This window comes from Triturus cristatus, chromosome 7 (assembly GCF_964204655.1).
Source record: "Triturus cristatus chromosome 7, aTriCri1.1, whole genome shotgun sequence".
In the NCBI taxonomy this organism is placed as follows: Eukaryota; Metazoa; Chordata; class Amphibia; order Caudata; family Salamandridae; genus Triturus; species Triturus cristatus.
Genome location: NC_140590.1, coordinates 1768373046 through 1768390478, shown reverse-complemented (window position 1 = coordinate 1768390478; position 17433 = coordinate 1768373046). Strand labels below are relative to the sequence as shown.

At 46.8% G+C, this 17433-nt stretch overlaps 1 protein-coding gene across 1 annotated transcript in view; it reads left to right on the top strand.

Moving 5' to 3' along the window:
• The window catches only part of LOC146813029 (killer cell lectin-like receptor subfamily B member 1A), a 125618-nt gene that overhangs the window by 78402 nt on the left and 29783 nt on the right, over positions 1-17433 (top strand). Inside the window, exons 3-4 of the mRNA XM_085620058.1 lie at positions 8818-8898; positions 15917-16080. Coding sequence (XP_085476184.1) covers positions 8818-8898; positions 15917-16080 — 245 coding nt within the window. The remainder of the gene's footprint in view (positions 1-8817; positions 8899-15916; positions 16081-17433) is intronic.

Genomic DNA, 17433 nt, shown 5'->3' with positions numbered 1-17433 from the left:
CCCCTATGTACGTGACTTACCCCCAGCACATACCCCCCCCCGTATGTACGGTGTGTACCCCCACCCCGAATGGACGGTGCGTACCCCCACCCCCCCGTATGGACAGTGCGTACCCCCACCCCCGTATGTACGGTGCATACCCCCACCCCCGTATGGATGCGCTGGGGGTCCGTACCTTCCATACGGGGGTGGGGGTACGCACCTTCCATACGGGGGGTGGGGGTACGCACCGTACATACGGGGGGTGGGGGTACGCACAGTCCATACGGTGGGGGTATGCACCGTCCATACGGGGGGGTGGGGGTACGCACCGTACATACGGGGGTGGGGGTACGCACCGTCCATACGGCACTTACCGGCCCCCCTTCACCTCACGCATCGCGGCGTACTTAGCTTTTCCGGCACTTTTTGGGTCCCGTAAAAATATTGCCGTCCGGAGTGCTGTCGGTACGAATCGTACTTGCTGGTACGTAAAAAGCTGCCTAACTCCATGCAAATGTCGCGTATGCGCTGTCCCGGATCACATTCGTATGGATTTTTTAGTCGGTCGGTGTTTTTTACGATTTGTACGGAAATGGTGTTTCTGTATGAATCGTACTTGCATGTTTGTAAGGTGTTTTTCCCAGGAGAAAACGCTCCGTCCGACGATTCGTACCCGGTTTTTCCAGGATCGGAATCGACACCTTAAGGTCCTGGAACACCTGTGGTTTGAAAGAGCTAGGGCATTTTCTAGTGGGAGACATAGTGATTACTTGGCAAAAGGTCTCGGCTAGATGTGGAGTTCAAAGTAAGCTTCTCTTTTATGAATATATACAGATTTATTATTTATTGAATAAGTACAGCCTCCCATCTAGTTCTGGTCCAACTTTATTTGTGACTGCTCTATTCGGAGCAAAGTTAAGAGGGGTGGGAAATTGGGACCGTCTTTTACGCTCCCAAGGTGAATCAATGGTGGTCAATAATATTTTAGAAAAAGTCACCCAGGAGACACAATGTATGTTCTCTAATCGCAACTGGCAGGCCAAATCACAACTAAGGGGTCGATTCCAATCTCGCTCGCAAGGGCTCCGAACGCGATCTGGTGGGAAAAAGGTACAAGTCGGACGCATGTTTCATGACCGACTCGGACACCTGTACGAGCGAGCAAGTACGATGCGAGTGTACACGTGTGTTCCGACTGAACCTTTTCCGGATCCGAGCCGCTCCAACTGACTCGTATGGACACGATTCACAACGCGCAATGGAGACATTTCATGACCGAGCGAGTACGATGTACGCGTCGGACAGCCGGATCGAGCCGAAGTTTTCGACTTTCAAAACGTCCGGGAAGCTGCCTTTGGGGGTCCGCGTTGGACCCCATCACACGTAGCCTTACGACTCGGATACAGGGGGAGACCCAAAAGTCTCCCCAGCAAAGGCAAGTACGGTGCAGATGGCACCGACGTGTACCCACTGTAGGTGGGGCCCTTGTGCGAGACATACCCATTCAGTCAATGGGAGCCCATGTACGCGTCGAACGACCGGCTCCCATTGAATTCTATAGGAGCCCGACCGAACCGAGTCTGGCAGCATGCGGCCGCATTGTACTCGCTCGGTCGGACTGCAGGGGTCCGGCTCAGTCAGAAACCACTCCAGATCCGGCTCGGTTGGAGAGCTTTCCGATCCAGATTGGAATCGGCCCCTAGGTAGTAAGGCCTTAAGAGCGGGCAATTTTAACAGAATGGCTTTTTTTCATGCTGGATAGCATACTACACCCCCAAAGTGCTTCATAAGATATGACCGGTATTTGAGAATAGATGTTTTAAAAAAAAAACATTTTTATTGTTTTTTACATGAAGTAATATTGATTACTGGAATCCGTAATTGAAATAAGGTGCAAAATACACAGTTGTGTCGATCACCTATACAACTTCATTCTAAATTTGCATTGTTCATATCTCTCACATGCCCTACCTTTGTATACACACAGTAGTGACAGTTCTCCCAAGAATAACCTTGATCATGTCTATTATTCGCTCTGGTCTGGATCTGACTCTTCAGGCGGTGGGGTAATTATATTTCCTCTAAAAGTATTCCACTTCTCCCGTACTCGAGTCCATTTTTTGGGGCACCCTCTGTGGACAAAAAACACCTTTTCAGCCACCATTGCACTATCCATGTCGCTATACCATTGCCGCAGTGTGGGGATGACCTGCGCTCCCCAAAGCTGAGCTATGTTGCGCTTAGCCAGCATCATAACCAAAGTCGCTTAGTCCTGGGCCACATGGTTAAGATCCGTCGGCTCCCAAATGTTGAGTAGACATCTCCTGGGATCTGGGGAGACAGCGGGCCCACAAACCTGTGTGATCGTATCCATGACACCCTCCCAGTAATGCACAACCCAGGGACAGTCCCACAAGGTATGATAGAAAGTACCCAGTGTCCCGCAGCCCGTCAGACACAATGGGGTGTCAGCTCTACCCATTTTGTGTAGCGTCGTCCTCATGTAATATGTGCAGTGTAGTATTTTGAGTTGTGCCAGTTGCAGTTTAGAGGGTATTGCCACTTCTCTTGGGGAGGTTAGTGCTTCCTGCCAGTCTGTGTCAGCCTGCTCTCCCAGCTCAGTTTGCCATCTCTCACGAAGGTGGCCGTGGGACCCCGCTGGTTGTTTACAATTTTACGATACGTCAGGGAGATGGCTTTTTTGGTCACGTAGTCCATCAACAGTCTGTCCTGAAGTGGCGAAGACTCGCAGAGATCTGTGCCTGGTGCAATAACTTTCAAGAGCGCATGTTTATTCTGTAGATATCGGTAATGTACCGATGATGCCATCTCATACGTCTCTTGAAGTTGGGAAAATGAGATGACCCCACCTTCTCGCCATGGCTGCCTCCCTCCTCGCTACAAATCTGGAACATGGGAGCCCATTGTGTCCTCATTATCCGGTCTACGCCTGCGTTAATTCCTCCGTGGAGCCTGTGTCTCTCGAGCCCTGCGATGCAACGTTCAGTCGGCGTAGTTGTTGTGTCTTGTTTGGTCTTCACGGCCCTTGGGCTGTTCGCCATCCCTCCAGCAAGTCGTGGGCCTCCTCGGGCATCTCAAAGAACCATGGGGCATATTATCAAGTCAGGCGATAAAATTATCGCCGCTTTAGCGGCAGAAAACTGCCGCTAAAATGGCGATAATGGGCTTGATAATATGCTCTATGGAATTCCAATTGAAGCCCATGTTAGATGTGAAGGACATCTAACACGGGCTTCAATTGGAATTCTCAAGGGCATATTATCAAGCCCATTATCGCCGTTTTAGCAGCAGTTTTCTGCCGCTAAAGCGGCGATAATTTTATCGCCTAGCTTGATAATATGCCCCCATGATTTACCGTCCGCTACAACCCGCCGGGAAGAGCATGGAGTAGTTGAGCTCTCGGCGTCTGAGTTCTTTTTTAACCACCAGAAAGCTCCGTCTTTGTTTAGTAACGGCTGCCGTGTAGTCCGGAATAAATGAGATTCCAGAGTTCTCCAGCCACAATGGAGAAGCCACTCGTGCCGTTTGTAGTATGGCGTCGTGGTCTCGAAAGTTAAAGATGCGGGCTTAGATTGGTCAGGGTGGGGCCCCTGGTCGTGGTTTGCCACCCGGTATGCGATGGGCCCTTTCCACCGAGAAAAAACTGGACAGTCCTCGAGGCTGGAGCTGGGTCTTGCTGAGATCTCGACAAATAAATCCATTGCTGGGCCCCCTTTACCTTCCGGTGCGCCAATATTTCAAATGTTATTGCGTCTCGAGTGACCCTCCTGATCATCCAGCTTCGCCGCCATTATTCTGTGTTCTGCTTTGAGTTGGCACACTTACCGTTGCAGGACCGCAATGTCAGCGGAAAGAGACGTTGTAACATTTTCGACTTCTGTCACTCTCGTGGCCATTTTCTGGAAGTTGGCACGCAGGAGCGAGATGTCTGTGGAAATTGTCCCCACTGTAGCTTGCACTTTATTAAAGGCGGACATGATATCCTGGAACGTGACCTCTGCCTGTTCCTCAGGAGCTAGGCTCTTGTCTTGTGTGGCGGTCCGTTCTGCCATGTCCGGTTGGCCCTTGGCATAGGCATATTTATCTAATTTGAATTGCTGTGCAGTGCGTTGGCCCCAGCCCCTCATTGCAGTCAGTCTAGTGGAGAGTCTCAAGAAGGGGGTCGAGTGCGTGGTAGTATTCGCCGCTGCCTGCCCAGTGACTATGAGCCACTCACGGCCTTTTGGGTTTCCTGCCGCAGATGTACAGTTGCATCAAAGAGGGACCCCCCCCGCAGAGTCTAAACCCAAGCAAAGCACCATTGTGTTAGGCCCTATGACGGGTTTCGTGCAAGTTCACCAGGCCAATCAAGCCCTCTGCACCCCCAGAGATCAATTACTGCAGATTCCTATCACTCACACCGTCAGTGGATATTGTTCCTGTTTGCTCACCTCCAGAGCGGCTGGTGGTCTGCAGGATAGACACACCTTCTACTTCACACAAAGCTCTTTTAACTCCCTCAGGGCTGGGAGTGCAACTCCATAATTAGTATCTGGCCCCACGCGCCGTCTCCGGTGCAGCTGCTGGACAGCTAGGCACATAATCAGCTGTTAATCACGGGAGGCGAAGGCACTACGTGGCCGGCGTCAGCAAGTTCAGTCCCGCACCTGCCGTACCGCCATTACTGCACACTCCCCTGTCGTCTCCTTGTCCGGACACACTGTGGTGGCGTTGATTCTGGCACCGGGATGAGACCCGACGCGGTGCGAGCAGAGCGCCGCATGGCAGGCTCCCCCAGCGGTTATAGATCTCCGCAGGCCGTTGCCGTTCAGTGCTCCAGAAGTATGCGCCTCACTTGACAGTCCAGCCCCTCAGAGGCATTCACCTTTCTTCGGGTGCCAGTGGTTCACTGCCTTCCCTGCCGGGTATAAGTGCCACTCAAGGCCCCGGCTCCAGCCGCCGATGCAGGCCGCGTCTCAAAGATACAACGCAGGATCTGCACACTTCACTGCACGGATCTCGTAGAGGGATCAACGGGTGCCCCACCGCTTCCGACGCCTAAATCACGATAGTTCGATGCGTTTCAATGACGGATTGTTTAACGGATCGTCCGGGATGTCTCTTCAATCCCGGAGCCTCCCTAGGCAGCAGCCATTCCATACGGCTGCTAGCCACGCCCCCAAGAATAGATGTTTTTGTTGTCAGATAGCAGGCGAGGGAGGCTGGCTTCACATTTTTTTTACTTGCTCAAGGATAGGGCAATTTTGGGAAAGGATCTTCTCGGCTCTCAGCTGTGGAGTTCAGAAAAGATTGGATCCTGAAGCAGATCTAGCACTGTTTGGTATCACTAGTCAGAGAGCAAACCTTGCAATGTCAAGAGGGGAGGAGACATTTATGGCAATTGCCTCCCTTGTAGCACGTTCTTTGATTCCTCAGAATCGGATGTCTTTAAAATACCTACTTATCCAGAATGGTTCAATAAAATGATACGCACAAGGAAATTTGAAGAAGCATATGCAAAGAGAGTTGGTGCTACTAAAAGATGTATTGATATTTGGAAATATAGGGAAAGGCTAGAGACCACTTAGGCAAAATAGGGCCATAATGCATTATGAAGCTTTCTACATATTAAAAAGAGGGAAAAATGCACTACACCATTGCACTTTAATACTATTAGGACTGGTAAACCCTGCATCAAATTGGGCTTGACTGCACTTTGGCGAGTCAACACTGTTGACCTACCGCCGACGAATGTATGACCATATCCCGCAGCCTTTTTCCCCGCAGGGAATCACAACGCGGTCGTTACAACGACCGCGTTGTGATTCCGTATACCATTACTCTGCAAGTCGGAACAACGACTTGCGGAGGGGGGGCGCTGGAAGTCTGTATAGTATAATTTTCAGTTTGCCAAGAACTGAATTATTGGCTTTGCTAATAATTGTTTGAAATCACCCAGGGCATCTTCTGTAGTGTTTCTATTCCACTTCAGAGCATATTTACGAATGTTCAGTGCAGCGCGGTCATCAAAGTTGCTTTGCTACGCTACTGTGGGGGGAGAAACCATCGTAGAGCTGGATCTATTAAGATATGGTGCTGCTGCTCTATTCCCAATCGCGATACTCAAACAGACTGCCTACCACCACGTGCACTCCTCGGCACGATCTAGCTTAGCATACCCTGGAAAGTTGCTATTCCAGTACATGATGCTATGCTTACAAAAACTTTAAAAGTTTGCACACATTGGAAAGGTGCTGGAAAATACAATAAGGAGGCTTTATTTTTCACCACCAAGCCCTGTCTCCCATTTTAGTAGATAAGGCTTTGCATTGCTTTGCTTGACTCTGCACTGGCACAAAGTCTTGTTAAATCTGTTCCTACATGTTATGAGGACATTGTGCATCCAGTCCAGTGCAGTTTGTAGTACTTGCAGTGTTGGCTTGCTACAAATCAGTTCAATAAACTGGCCCACCTTTAGTGAACGTGCAGAAGTTAATAGATGACATCTTTCTGAGTGATGTCAGCCCTGTTCAATGACAAATATTCAGCCATTGTTATTTGAACGTTAAACCTACTCTTCATAGGTGTGTCCTCCTTTCCTGCCAAAGCCATCCAACCTGCCTCTGCTGTTCAATTGTATTGAAAAAGCTTGTTTGTCAGCTGCAGAACTCTGTGTTTCATGAACTAGTCTTAACAAGGCCCTGTGGCAGGGACAGAAGAATCTCTGCATCTTATGCCCTTCACCTTTAATCATTTTCCAGCAGCAACAAAAGGGTACATGTGACAGTGGGCTACAATCTCACTGTACTGAAACATGCCACCAATGGTTGTCAATTTATTATATTAGGCCTAGAATAGATGTCCTCTCAGCCTCAGCCATGCAATGGTGGCACCACATTGAGTGGTGGAGAAACGCACCCTGAGCTCTGCAGCCACATGTTTGGGCTGCTAGAATGCATTGTGTGGCACTGGAAACCAAGGTACTTTTTGAGTGAGATTAGCAGAAGACTCTGATGTCATCGAGGGTGCAATGATCCAGTGTTTGTCTTTGTTTAACAAATATTTGTTTTCAGATGTGCAGTTTAATTGAATCACCTCCCAGGATTCATTCTGTTGTTAAAGTGAGCCTAGCAAGTGGAACACTGAGGGGTCGATTCCGATCCTGGAAACATTTTCCCCGTACAAATCGTATCCGGATTTTTTTCCGTACGAATCGTACAAGTACCGTACAAACTGGCAAGTACGATTCGGATGGGAAAAACTCCATATGAATCGCATTGGGAAAATTCCCCCACACGCCCTCGGGTCGGAAAAAGTGTCCGACACGTCCCCGGACGTTTTTCCGTACGAATGGGAAAAATGAAGTCCGAGCGCGCAAGTACGATCCGTCCCGTGCGGCCGATTGTACAACGGTATGGAAAAAACACCGTACAGTGCAGACCCCCACCCCACCAGTGTAGGTATGGTGCGAACCCCCACCAGTGTAGGTACGGTGCGGACCCCCAGCGCGTACCTACACTGGTGGGGGTTCGCACCGTACCTACACTGGTGGGGGTTCGCTCCGTACCTACACTGGTGGGGGTTCGCACCGTACCTACACTGGTGTGGGTTCGCACTGTACCTACACTGGTGGGGGTACGCTCCGTACCTACACTGGTGGGGGTTCGCACCGTACCTACACTGGTGGGGGTTCGCACCGTACCTACACTGGTGGGGGTACGCTCCGTACCTACACTGGTGGGGGTTCGCACCGTACCTACACTGGTGGGGGTTCGCACCGTACCTACACTGGTGGGGGTTCGCACCGTACCTACACTGGTGGGGGTTCTCACCGTACCTACACTGGTGGAGGTTCGCACCGTACCTACACTGGTGGGGGTTTGCACCGTACCTACACTGGTTGGGGTACGCTCCGTACCTACACTGGTGGGGGTTCGCACCGTACCTACACTGGTGGGGGTTCGCACCGTACCTACACTGGTGGGGGTTCGCACCGTACCTACACTGGTGGGGGTTCGCACCGTACCTACACTGGTGGGGGTTTGCACCGTACCTACACTGGTGGGGTGGGGGTTCGCACCGCACATCCGCGGGGGGGCTGGGGGGGTTCGGTGCTTACTTACGGGGGCGGGGGGGGGGGTACGGCGCGTACCGGGCCCCCTAATCTGCTCGTTTCGTGGCGTACTTCGCTTTCCCGGCACTTTTTGGGTGCCGTAAAAATATTGCCGTTCGGACTGCTGTGGGTACGAATCGTACTTCCTGGTTCGTGAAACGCAGCCTTAGTGCGTACCGACGTTACGTCGGAGGTGTCCCGGATCACATTCGTATGTATTTTTTTCGTCGGTCGGTGTTTTTTACGATTCGTGCGGAAATGGTGTTTCCGTTCGAATCGTATTTGCAAATTCGTAGGGTGTTTTTACCGGGTACGAGTCTGACGGAGAAAACGCTCCGACCGATGGTTCGTACCTGGTTTTTCCAGGATCGGAATCGGCCCCTGAGTCTTTGCTGACATGGAGCCATCTGGTAATCTCATTTATTGGGGTTCAAACAGTGACACAAGCATAATCAGGGGGTCAAATGAGACCAGCAAAGTCTAGAGAGAATCACTCCCGCTGTCATGGATGTGTTTTAAATGAAAGGAAACAGCGGAATACTTCATTCTTCATAGAATAGGCAGATGAGGAACTGAAGGTATGCCAGTCACAGGGGTTGGTATGGTCAGTTTCTTTGAGGTGTTGAAGGAGCATTTGAAAGATGGACCACTTCCTCTCTCATTCCTTCACATTTGCATTCCACTCTAATGGCTTCCTTCTCTTCTAACTCCTCTCGCTTCAGTTTTCAAGTTGCACCAGGAGATTGGGGTCCTGAAGATGAACCTGAAACAGAGAGATAATTGTGATGGCACCAATAAATCAGGTAAATTCAGACTATTCTTTCAACAAAGTTTTATGTTGCTTCATGATCTCAGAGCAGATTAAATATCACAAAAGCCTCTTTTCCATTTCAGAGTTTAGGATTATATGGCCTGCAAGTGGTCTAGTGGGGTCCTGATGATGAACTTAGCTACTGAGGGGGCACTCAGCATCCTCTCCAAGCTCTATTTGGCCATATATATATATGTCTCACAACTATCACATCCAGCTTGTGCGTTGTCCCTGGACAGGCCAGAGGGGGCCCAGGGTTGACGCCTCCACGAGATCCCCAATTCATTCATATATGGACAAACAGGTGGAGCCCGGGCGTCAGCTCACTCCCCTGACAGGAATAGCCTGTGCGCTCTTGTAACCCTTATAAGATCAGACTGAGTTGCCCTGCAGGCTAGATCTCAGAACAAGTTGGAGAACTCCCTGTGAGCCTGTCTGATAGAGGCCCATTTCCACACTAGGTTACACCAAGGACAGACAATTCAACACAAAAGCCTGCCCTGATTGTTTCCTACTATCAACTAATCTCCTGACATCATCAGGGCAAACCAGGGCATACTGCAGAGATGAAGCTCGTATAGATGGACATTGACCTTAGTGGAGACTGAAGCCTGCATTTCCCTGGAAGTGGCTGTCAATACTGTCAATCACCCTGGGATAAGAGGTTGTTTAGGACCCCACAGACAGACACACTTTCTCTCTCTCTCTCTTCCACTTTCTGTCCCATAGAGAGAGAGAGAGTAAGTTTTGGTTGCACTGTTACTTTCTTTGGGGCTGGTTCCCAGCCTCATGCTGCACATCCAGATGTCTCTCTGGCTGGCTGGAGAGATTTGGTCAACCCTGGGGCCGTGGTGTGTTGACTGCCACTGCACCCTTTCAGCTTCAAATCCTAGAATCCTATGCTTTTCTTATCCAGTATGTGCTGCATTGCAATCTTGGATGCATCTACTGCAATTCATTACAGACTAGGGGGCACATTTACTAATATTTGGTAGGACGCAATGCAGCAAAAGCACGTGCTGCGTCAAATGGTCCCAGGATGATTCTTTTGGATCCAGGCAGGACCGGGCCGGGTCGAGCGCACTGGACTGTTCCCATGAGGAGCAGGGTCAAGACTGATTTGCATATGGCTGGGTTCAAACTGGGGTGGCATAGTGAACAAAGGAACATTGGATGTAACCCAGATCTCTTGACTGGGGGTGAGTAGTGTTTGAAATATTTTAGCGCTTCGTCCATCATCTTTTTGTGTTTGCCATGCCGGCCCACACATGTCTTGGGAGGAAACCACTGGAAAGGTGAATATTGTTTATTTGAGGTCACAGTTATCTATGGATTGTCCCCAGGGATGTATTTCTCATTTTGGATGTGACAAACTACTTGCTGCTGCTCCTTGGGGCTTATCCCTCCCACCTGTTAGATACCTGGATGGACAGGGGAAAATACATTCACATCTGCCAGGCTCAAGACATATTTGTAGCAACAGAATCCAAGTTACTTTCCTCCAATGCTGTGCTGAAGAGAGGATAAAGAAGGTGACATAGAAGAAAACAGCAAAGGTGCAGGTCTTGGAGACCCGATATGAACTGGTTGCCCATGAAACATCAGGGACTACCCGAAGATACTGCCAGATGCTATGTTTCAATCTTGAAATTCTTATACTGGAGATCCAAAAGTGACACTGCGCTTTCCTCTGAGAGTAGCCACGTTGTGGTTCCTATTCCTGCAGTGCAATCTCCATCTCTCCATTCTGCATAGCAGCCAATTTCTAGGAAGATAAGGGGTACGCCTCATTTGCGGCATATGGGTCCGAACTCTAGCCAAAAGTGCTCCCAACTTGTCAGTGGAAGAACATTTGCCAAGAATTTCTTTAAATAGTGGCGAGGACCTGCAATAATGGACTTGGGTCTCTGCGGTCCTATTAGCTTGCCAGTTTACACCCTAGGGATTAAGGGCCAGATGTAAGACACTTTTCTGAGGTCACAAACGGTCCGATTCACCTAATCGGGGCGTTTGAAATCACAAAAAAAGCATTTTAGGATATATAAAGGCTAAATTGCGATTAGGTAACCTGTCATCGAATCGCAATTTGGGTTTGCGATTCGGTAATAGGAAGGGCTGTGTTTAGGGCTTCCCTTTCTAATACCGAATCTCAGTGGTATGTATGAATGTTTTACAAATGAAATGCAGTTGCAAAAAGTTTGCATTTTACCAGCAACTCTTCAGTTTGGTGGTAACCAATTCACTAATAGGAAGGAGTCCCCAAGGGACTATTTAAACAATGGACCTTAAAAAAGTTAAAGAAAACTTTATTTTTCTTTGTGAAATGCATCCCATTTTCATTTAAGGAAAACAGTCTGCATTTTAAAAAAAATGATTAATTGTTAAGCAATCACAGACATGGTGGTCTGATGACCCCATCAGGCCACCATTCCTATGATTTTTGTGATTGCCAATGGGTCACAAACCGAGACATACTTCATGAATTTTATGAGGTTGGTCTATTTGTGACCCACTGGGAATCACCAAATGTGTTAAAAGCACATTTGTACATATCTGTTTGGAATTTTCTGACTAAAATTCACAATTAGGAAATCGCAAAAGGGCTTTTACGTCCATCTGGCCCTAAATGAGCACCCCAGTCTTTTAGGATAAGGCAAATGTAGTCATGTTACGACTAATATTCCAGCCCTATCATTATTAATCAATCAGACAAGTGCCTAATCAGATAAATATCCTAATAACAAATGTGAATTTAATATAAATACACAGCATGTGGCTAGATAGATTCGTTTAAAAGGAGGCACTATTGCATAGTTATATACCAGTAGATCATATATTGAAATAACAACAAGAGTATTGTAATCATTGTTCAAATTCTCCCTTTAACACCTTGTAACAATTTTAACTCAGGTGAATAACTCATGTACCACATGCTCAAGGGTTAATATAACTAATAAAGGTTGTATTTATACTCAATCAAGACCAGGCCATTAATGTGAATATTTCCAGGAATGAAGATACCCTGAGTCATCTATCAAAGTAAGTAACGCGGTCTCTACCATTCACATACATATCATTTGCGCAGTATATACACACATACATCCACACACACCCTTCACCAATAACCATGTGCAGATTCAAATGCAAAAAATAACAAGCATTTGCAATGCAAATAGGTCTCGCATTTGTGAGTTAGAGCTATTGACGTTGTAATTGGCAATTTCTTTTTTACCTACACGTTTTAGTTTTTGGAGTGAATGTATGTAGAATGCAAAATCCCTTGGAAAGGTCCTGCACTTCGTAATAAATATATTGAAAAAGACGCAGTGTGGATTGTGTCAACAATTGCTTGGCACGTACCTCATGGGTGAAGTGTTGCCACACATGCACACTGTGGTGCTTTAATAATGCGAAACTCATTAATAAAAGTAGTGCTTACAGACTAAACAACGCGATCAGGATCGGAGCATGTGAATCTGAATCCCGGCTTCTCTTTCATTTTCTGGACTATTTGACTCATTATCCTGCGTCTTGGTTATCGCCAAAACACTGGGAGGCAATGAAGTTTGCCAAAGGGGCGGGGGCAGGGGGGCTTCGGGGGTACATGAAAATGTATTCATTGCCTAGCTGTCAAAGGTCGCCCGGTGCTATTAGTTAAAAGAGTGCAGATTTCATTAAGGTATTAAGAGTACTTTACTCACATCTATGAGGAAATCGACATTAACTAAACAAAATGCCAGAATGCGTGTCAGTTTTCACAGTGTTTTAGACAGTACTGGTTGCTTAGTTTCATTGCATTAATTTTTGTGTTTACTCTTTTACACAGCATCCAAAGTAGGTTACCTTACCCCAAAGCCCTGAGTTGTTAAATGACCCATAGAAGGGAGTCTTTTACAGTTGAGCAAATTTGTCCAAATGTAGTTTTGGTAGTGCCATGGAATGATCAGCCAATGAGGTACTCGATGAGCAGTTATTTGACTACACGTTCAAAACGTACGGTATTGTGGCTGTTGTTTGTTTGTACCCAACCATCTCTTTGAATGTGTTTATTAACACGGAGGTTCATCTACCAGACAGTAATCACAGAGGGGCGACTAAAGCACAGAACAAAATGTATTCATTTATCCTGAGTGTGAAGCACCCGGAAGGCTTAGGTACCCGCCCAGACAGGCTTGGGATCCTAGCGCTTCTACAGACTCTGCCGTGCTCCTCTGCATCAGCAGGGCACAGCTCAGAATCTGCCGCTTCTGCTAAGAATAGATGGGGGGATGAGGATGGGGCATGCGGGAGTTGCCGGCAGATTTCCAGGTTATTGAAAGTGATGATTCTGACGTGAGGCAATGGAGACTGACTTTGTCTGTTTGTCTGCACCAGTCTATCTACCGGGCTCACTGTCATGTATCCATTTATCTCTCTTTGTTAGAGATGCACAAGCCAATATATTAATTAGCAGGTAGAGCCAGCCGGAGAAGAACCAAGCGTATACGAGCCAGTGGGCGAGACGTGAAAATGATCGGCATGTTAATCATACAGTAAACATGATGTAAATGTGTGATAATGTCTCTTCAGAATTCACAAAAGTGCATTTCTTTAGCGTGTCACCTCAGTACACAAGATCATAGCACTGAATTGAGAGGAAGTTATTAAAAGTGCTTGTTTTAAGCAGGAGTTAAAACACTGCTGCTCCTCCTGCCCGACAACAATGCCATTTGTGAACTAAGTGGAGTCAGTTGCCATGCATACCCCGAATGTTGCCTAGAGTCTTATTATAATTAGAGTAACATTAAAATCTAGTTCATTAAACAAGAGAAGTTTTTGTACAGTACGCATCTTGAACGCGCATATTTCAAGGTGGCAATACTAAAGATGAAAACGGAAGTGCCGGCAGGCAAGAAAACACGAACAAGAGTGGGGGGTAGGGGCAGGGGAGGTTGAAAAGTCACAGACTGAGGGAGGGGGCGATGGGGTGGAGAGACAGGGAAGAAAATAGTGTGAGGAGTAAAGTGGCCAATAGCCATGGAAGGATACAAATGAAGAATGAGGAGGGACTAACAAGCCTCAAACCAATCGGAAGGCAGCATTTAAGACAAAAGCCAATGGGCAGAGAGTGGGAGGAGCTTCCACGAAGCTTCCACACTATAGTATATACTGCATGCCTCGCAAAGCGATGGCAGCGCATTCGGGCTGCAACGCTAGGCAAGACCTAAAAATGAATTATGTTAGGCAAATAGTAGCGAAATTTAGACGTTGCAAATCTTCATAAGCAAAGCAAATCCATGGTTATGAGAAAGTAGAGTTCAAAATCCATACATCTGAGAAGAGCATGCCAAAGTCATGCAGCAGATGAAATATCTTTAGTAATAAGATGTATAATTTTAGGCTAAAGTTCACAAATGATGAAAGGTTGACTTTTCTTTTTTAGACACAGGTACACATTGAAAACAGTGTAAGATGAACAGTGATGGCTGCAGCAATGTTGGCCTAACTACAATCCTACTAGCAGGACAAAAGAATCATTCCAAGTACCTGAACAACTTTGGGCACCACCATTGTATGAGGGCAAACTTATTGGGTTCTGTCTAGAAAACCGTGGACACATTTCGGATCTTAGAGAATTGAACGTCCCTTAGTGACCTCGCGGAGAACTTTTTAATCCATACACGCTGGTCCCAGTTTGAAGTACATCTAGGCACTTTTCAGTCACAGTTCCATAAACTCTCCTTCTGAAATACAGTTTGTGCATTTTGTCCCTAGCAAATTTTCCTGCAAGTGGTCTTGTAATTATTTTTCTCAGATTATTAACCCCATTGTCAGAACAAACCTGATACAGAGGAGCATTCTCTCAACACAGGATTCAATGGACTATCCCAGTGTCCCAGGACATGGGTTTAGGGTGCCATGTAGTTGCCTTTCACGTAGCCAAATCAGACACATATGCCTCTGTCTGACTATACTTATCCTGCTTGGGTGTCCAGATAGAGTCACTTATCTCTGGCACCACGAGATATTCCTCTCTTTCTTTATATGGTACACTAATACATATATTTTGCCCCATCAAAGAGTATTTTAATTATATTTTAGAAATTAACATATACTACATAAAGTACCAGTAATATATGTTTTCGATTAATTGGCTCATCACAGATATCCAATTGTACAGTGTGGCTGAATGCCAAATAACATAACATAACATAGCATCAATATTTATGCCACCCTCTTACTTCCAAAAGAGCCGAATGATTCCTTCCCTTCCCCAACACTTTACCTACAAAGTGCTCAGCATCAGTGGCTCTTCTGAGTTACAGCAGTGACCATGTGAATGGTGAAAGCCGGCCAGAGTTAGCGGTGATGTCATATTTAGCCATCATTTAGGATTGCAGAATACCTCCTCTGACCTGCAGCTAGATTCTTGCCCTGCGGGTGTCACACACATGACGAATGAGTGAGTGTCATACCTGAGAGCCTCTGTGATGAGCTTGTTTATTGCAAGTCCTTCTTCGGTTTCTATTGGAACTTCTGAGCTTCTTAAAAGAACTTTTCTATGACTCTGTCTCTGCTTTGACCGAGGCAGGATGCATATTTTACACTTATTGAGCACTTTTTTCTAGACATTTGAATATGTTAGTCCAAAATAAATGCAACATAAAAGTTCATATTTTGCAGGAACACTTCGAAGGGTGAAATGTAACTTCTGTCTTTCAGAGTGATCATTGTTGGTTCTCTTGGGCCCCATCATCATCACTGCACTGGGTCAGATCAGAGCCAAGAGCTGATTTTTAAACCTTAGCCATAAAGGTTTTCTGGTTATAAGTACTGTAAATAGCATTTCACAGTTCTACATGTGCTGGCTTCAGAAGGATGAAAGGCCCGAATCAAACCTGCCAGTAGCCTGCACTGTGACCCACAAACCAGACACACAGACACAGATTTTAGCATTGAGCAAATAATTCATCTTTTTTTAGTTAATAATTGAAATTCCCATCAAAGATTCATTTCATTTCTTCTTCCAGCCGGAGCTCAGCCTACGCCATCTTGTCCTCTGCACTGGGAGCAGCGTGGACGGAAGTGCTATTACTTCCCTGAAATAACAGATAAGAAAGAGTGGAGTGAGAGCCATGAAGACTGCTCCTCCAGGGGCTCCCACCTGGTGGTGATAGAGGACGAGGACGAGCTGGTAAGGCAGCAGTGATACAGGAGCAGACAGAGCTGTCTGGGTGTCAGTGGAACAGGAGAGGTAGAACTGGTAAGGCATCAGTGATGTAGGACATCGTATAGCTGGTAAGGCATCAGTGATACAGAAGCAGGTCGTGGTGGTAAGGCACCAGTGATACAGGAGCAGGCAGATGTGGTAAGGCACCATTGATACAGGAACAGACAGAGCTGGTAAGGCACCATTGATACAGGAACAGACAGAGCTGGTAAGGCACCAGTGATACATGAGCAGGCAGTGCTGGTAAGGCAGCAGTGATACAGGAGCAGGCAGAGCTGATAAGACTCCAGTGATACAGGGGCAGGCAGAGCTGGTAAGGAATCAGTGATACAGGGGCAGGCAGAGCTGGTAAGGCATCAGTGATACAGAGGCAGGAGGAGCTGGTAAGACATCAGTGATACAGGAGCAGGCAGAGCTGGTAAGGCAGCAGAGATACAGGAGCAGGCAGAGCTGGTAAGGCACCAGTGATACAGGAGCAGGCAGAGCTGGTAAGGCACCAGTGATACAGGAGCAGGCAGAGCTGGTAAGGCATCTGTGACACATGAGCAGACAAAGCTGACAATGCATCCATGATACAGGAAAAAGGCCAATGTGTTATTTGTTTAGTTCTTGGCATAACTTATTCTCCACTCTTCATACAAAATGTCACAACACACTATAAAAGGGTTTTGCTACACAGGACTGACAACTGGGGTGCGGCTGCTTGAAAGTATTACTGTCAAGTAAAATAATTTTTACGAACATTAGTATGATTCACTGCAATGAAGTGTGGGGACATGAAGAACTTAAAGGCTAGAATTCATTGAAAGAGCATAGAGTGGTAACACTTTTTAAAAACATTAGGAGAACACAAGTCATCAGAGGGGAGGGGGGAAATTGCTGATATTGTAACATTGGACGTGAACTCTAGTAAGATAACTCAACAAACCTAAACAGTGTAGCTTGATGTCTCCCTTGACCAATAAGATGAAGGAGGCCCTTCTGTTCTGTGCTGGAAAAAGATTTCCACTCATGGGTGTGCTTGAGCGGCAGGGATTATTTCCAATTAAAGATCTTGGTTTACCAGCATCATGCTAACCCCAGCTGCTCTTTCTGACTGAGGCCATGGATCTTTGCCGTTCTTTTAGAGAAGATCAGGAGCTGTCCATCACATAAATTATAATCATAACCTCTCATCTATTTTCAGTCAATAAAGGGAGTTAGTATGAGTTTTAGGGTTTTATTAATGCAATTATTTAGTAAATCATCTTTGTTAAGGTCACAAGTTAATTCTTATCAATCTAAATTATCAAATATGAACAGAAATAAATAATCAAT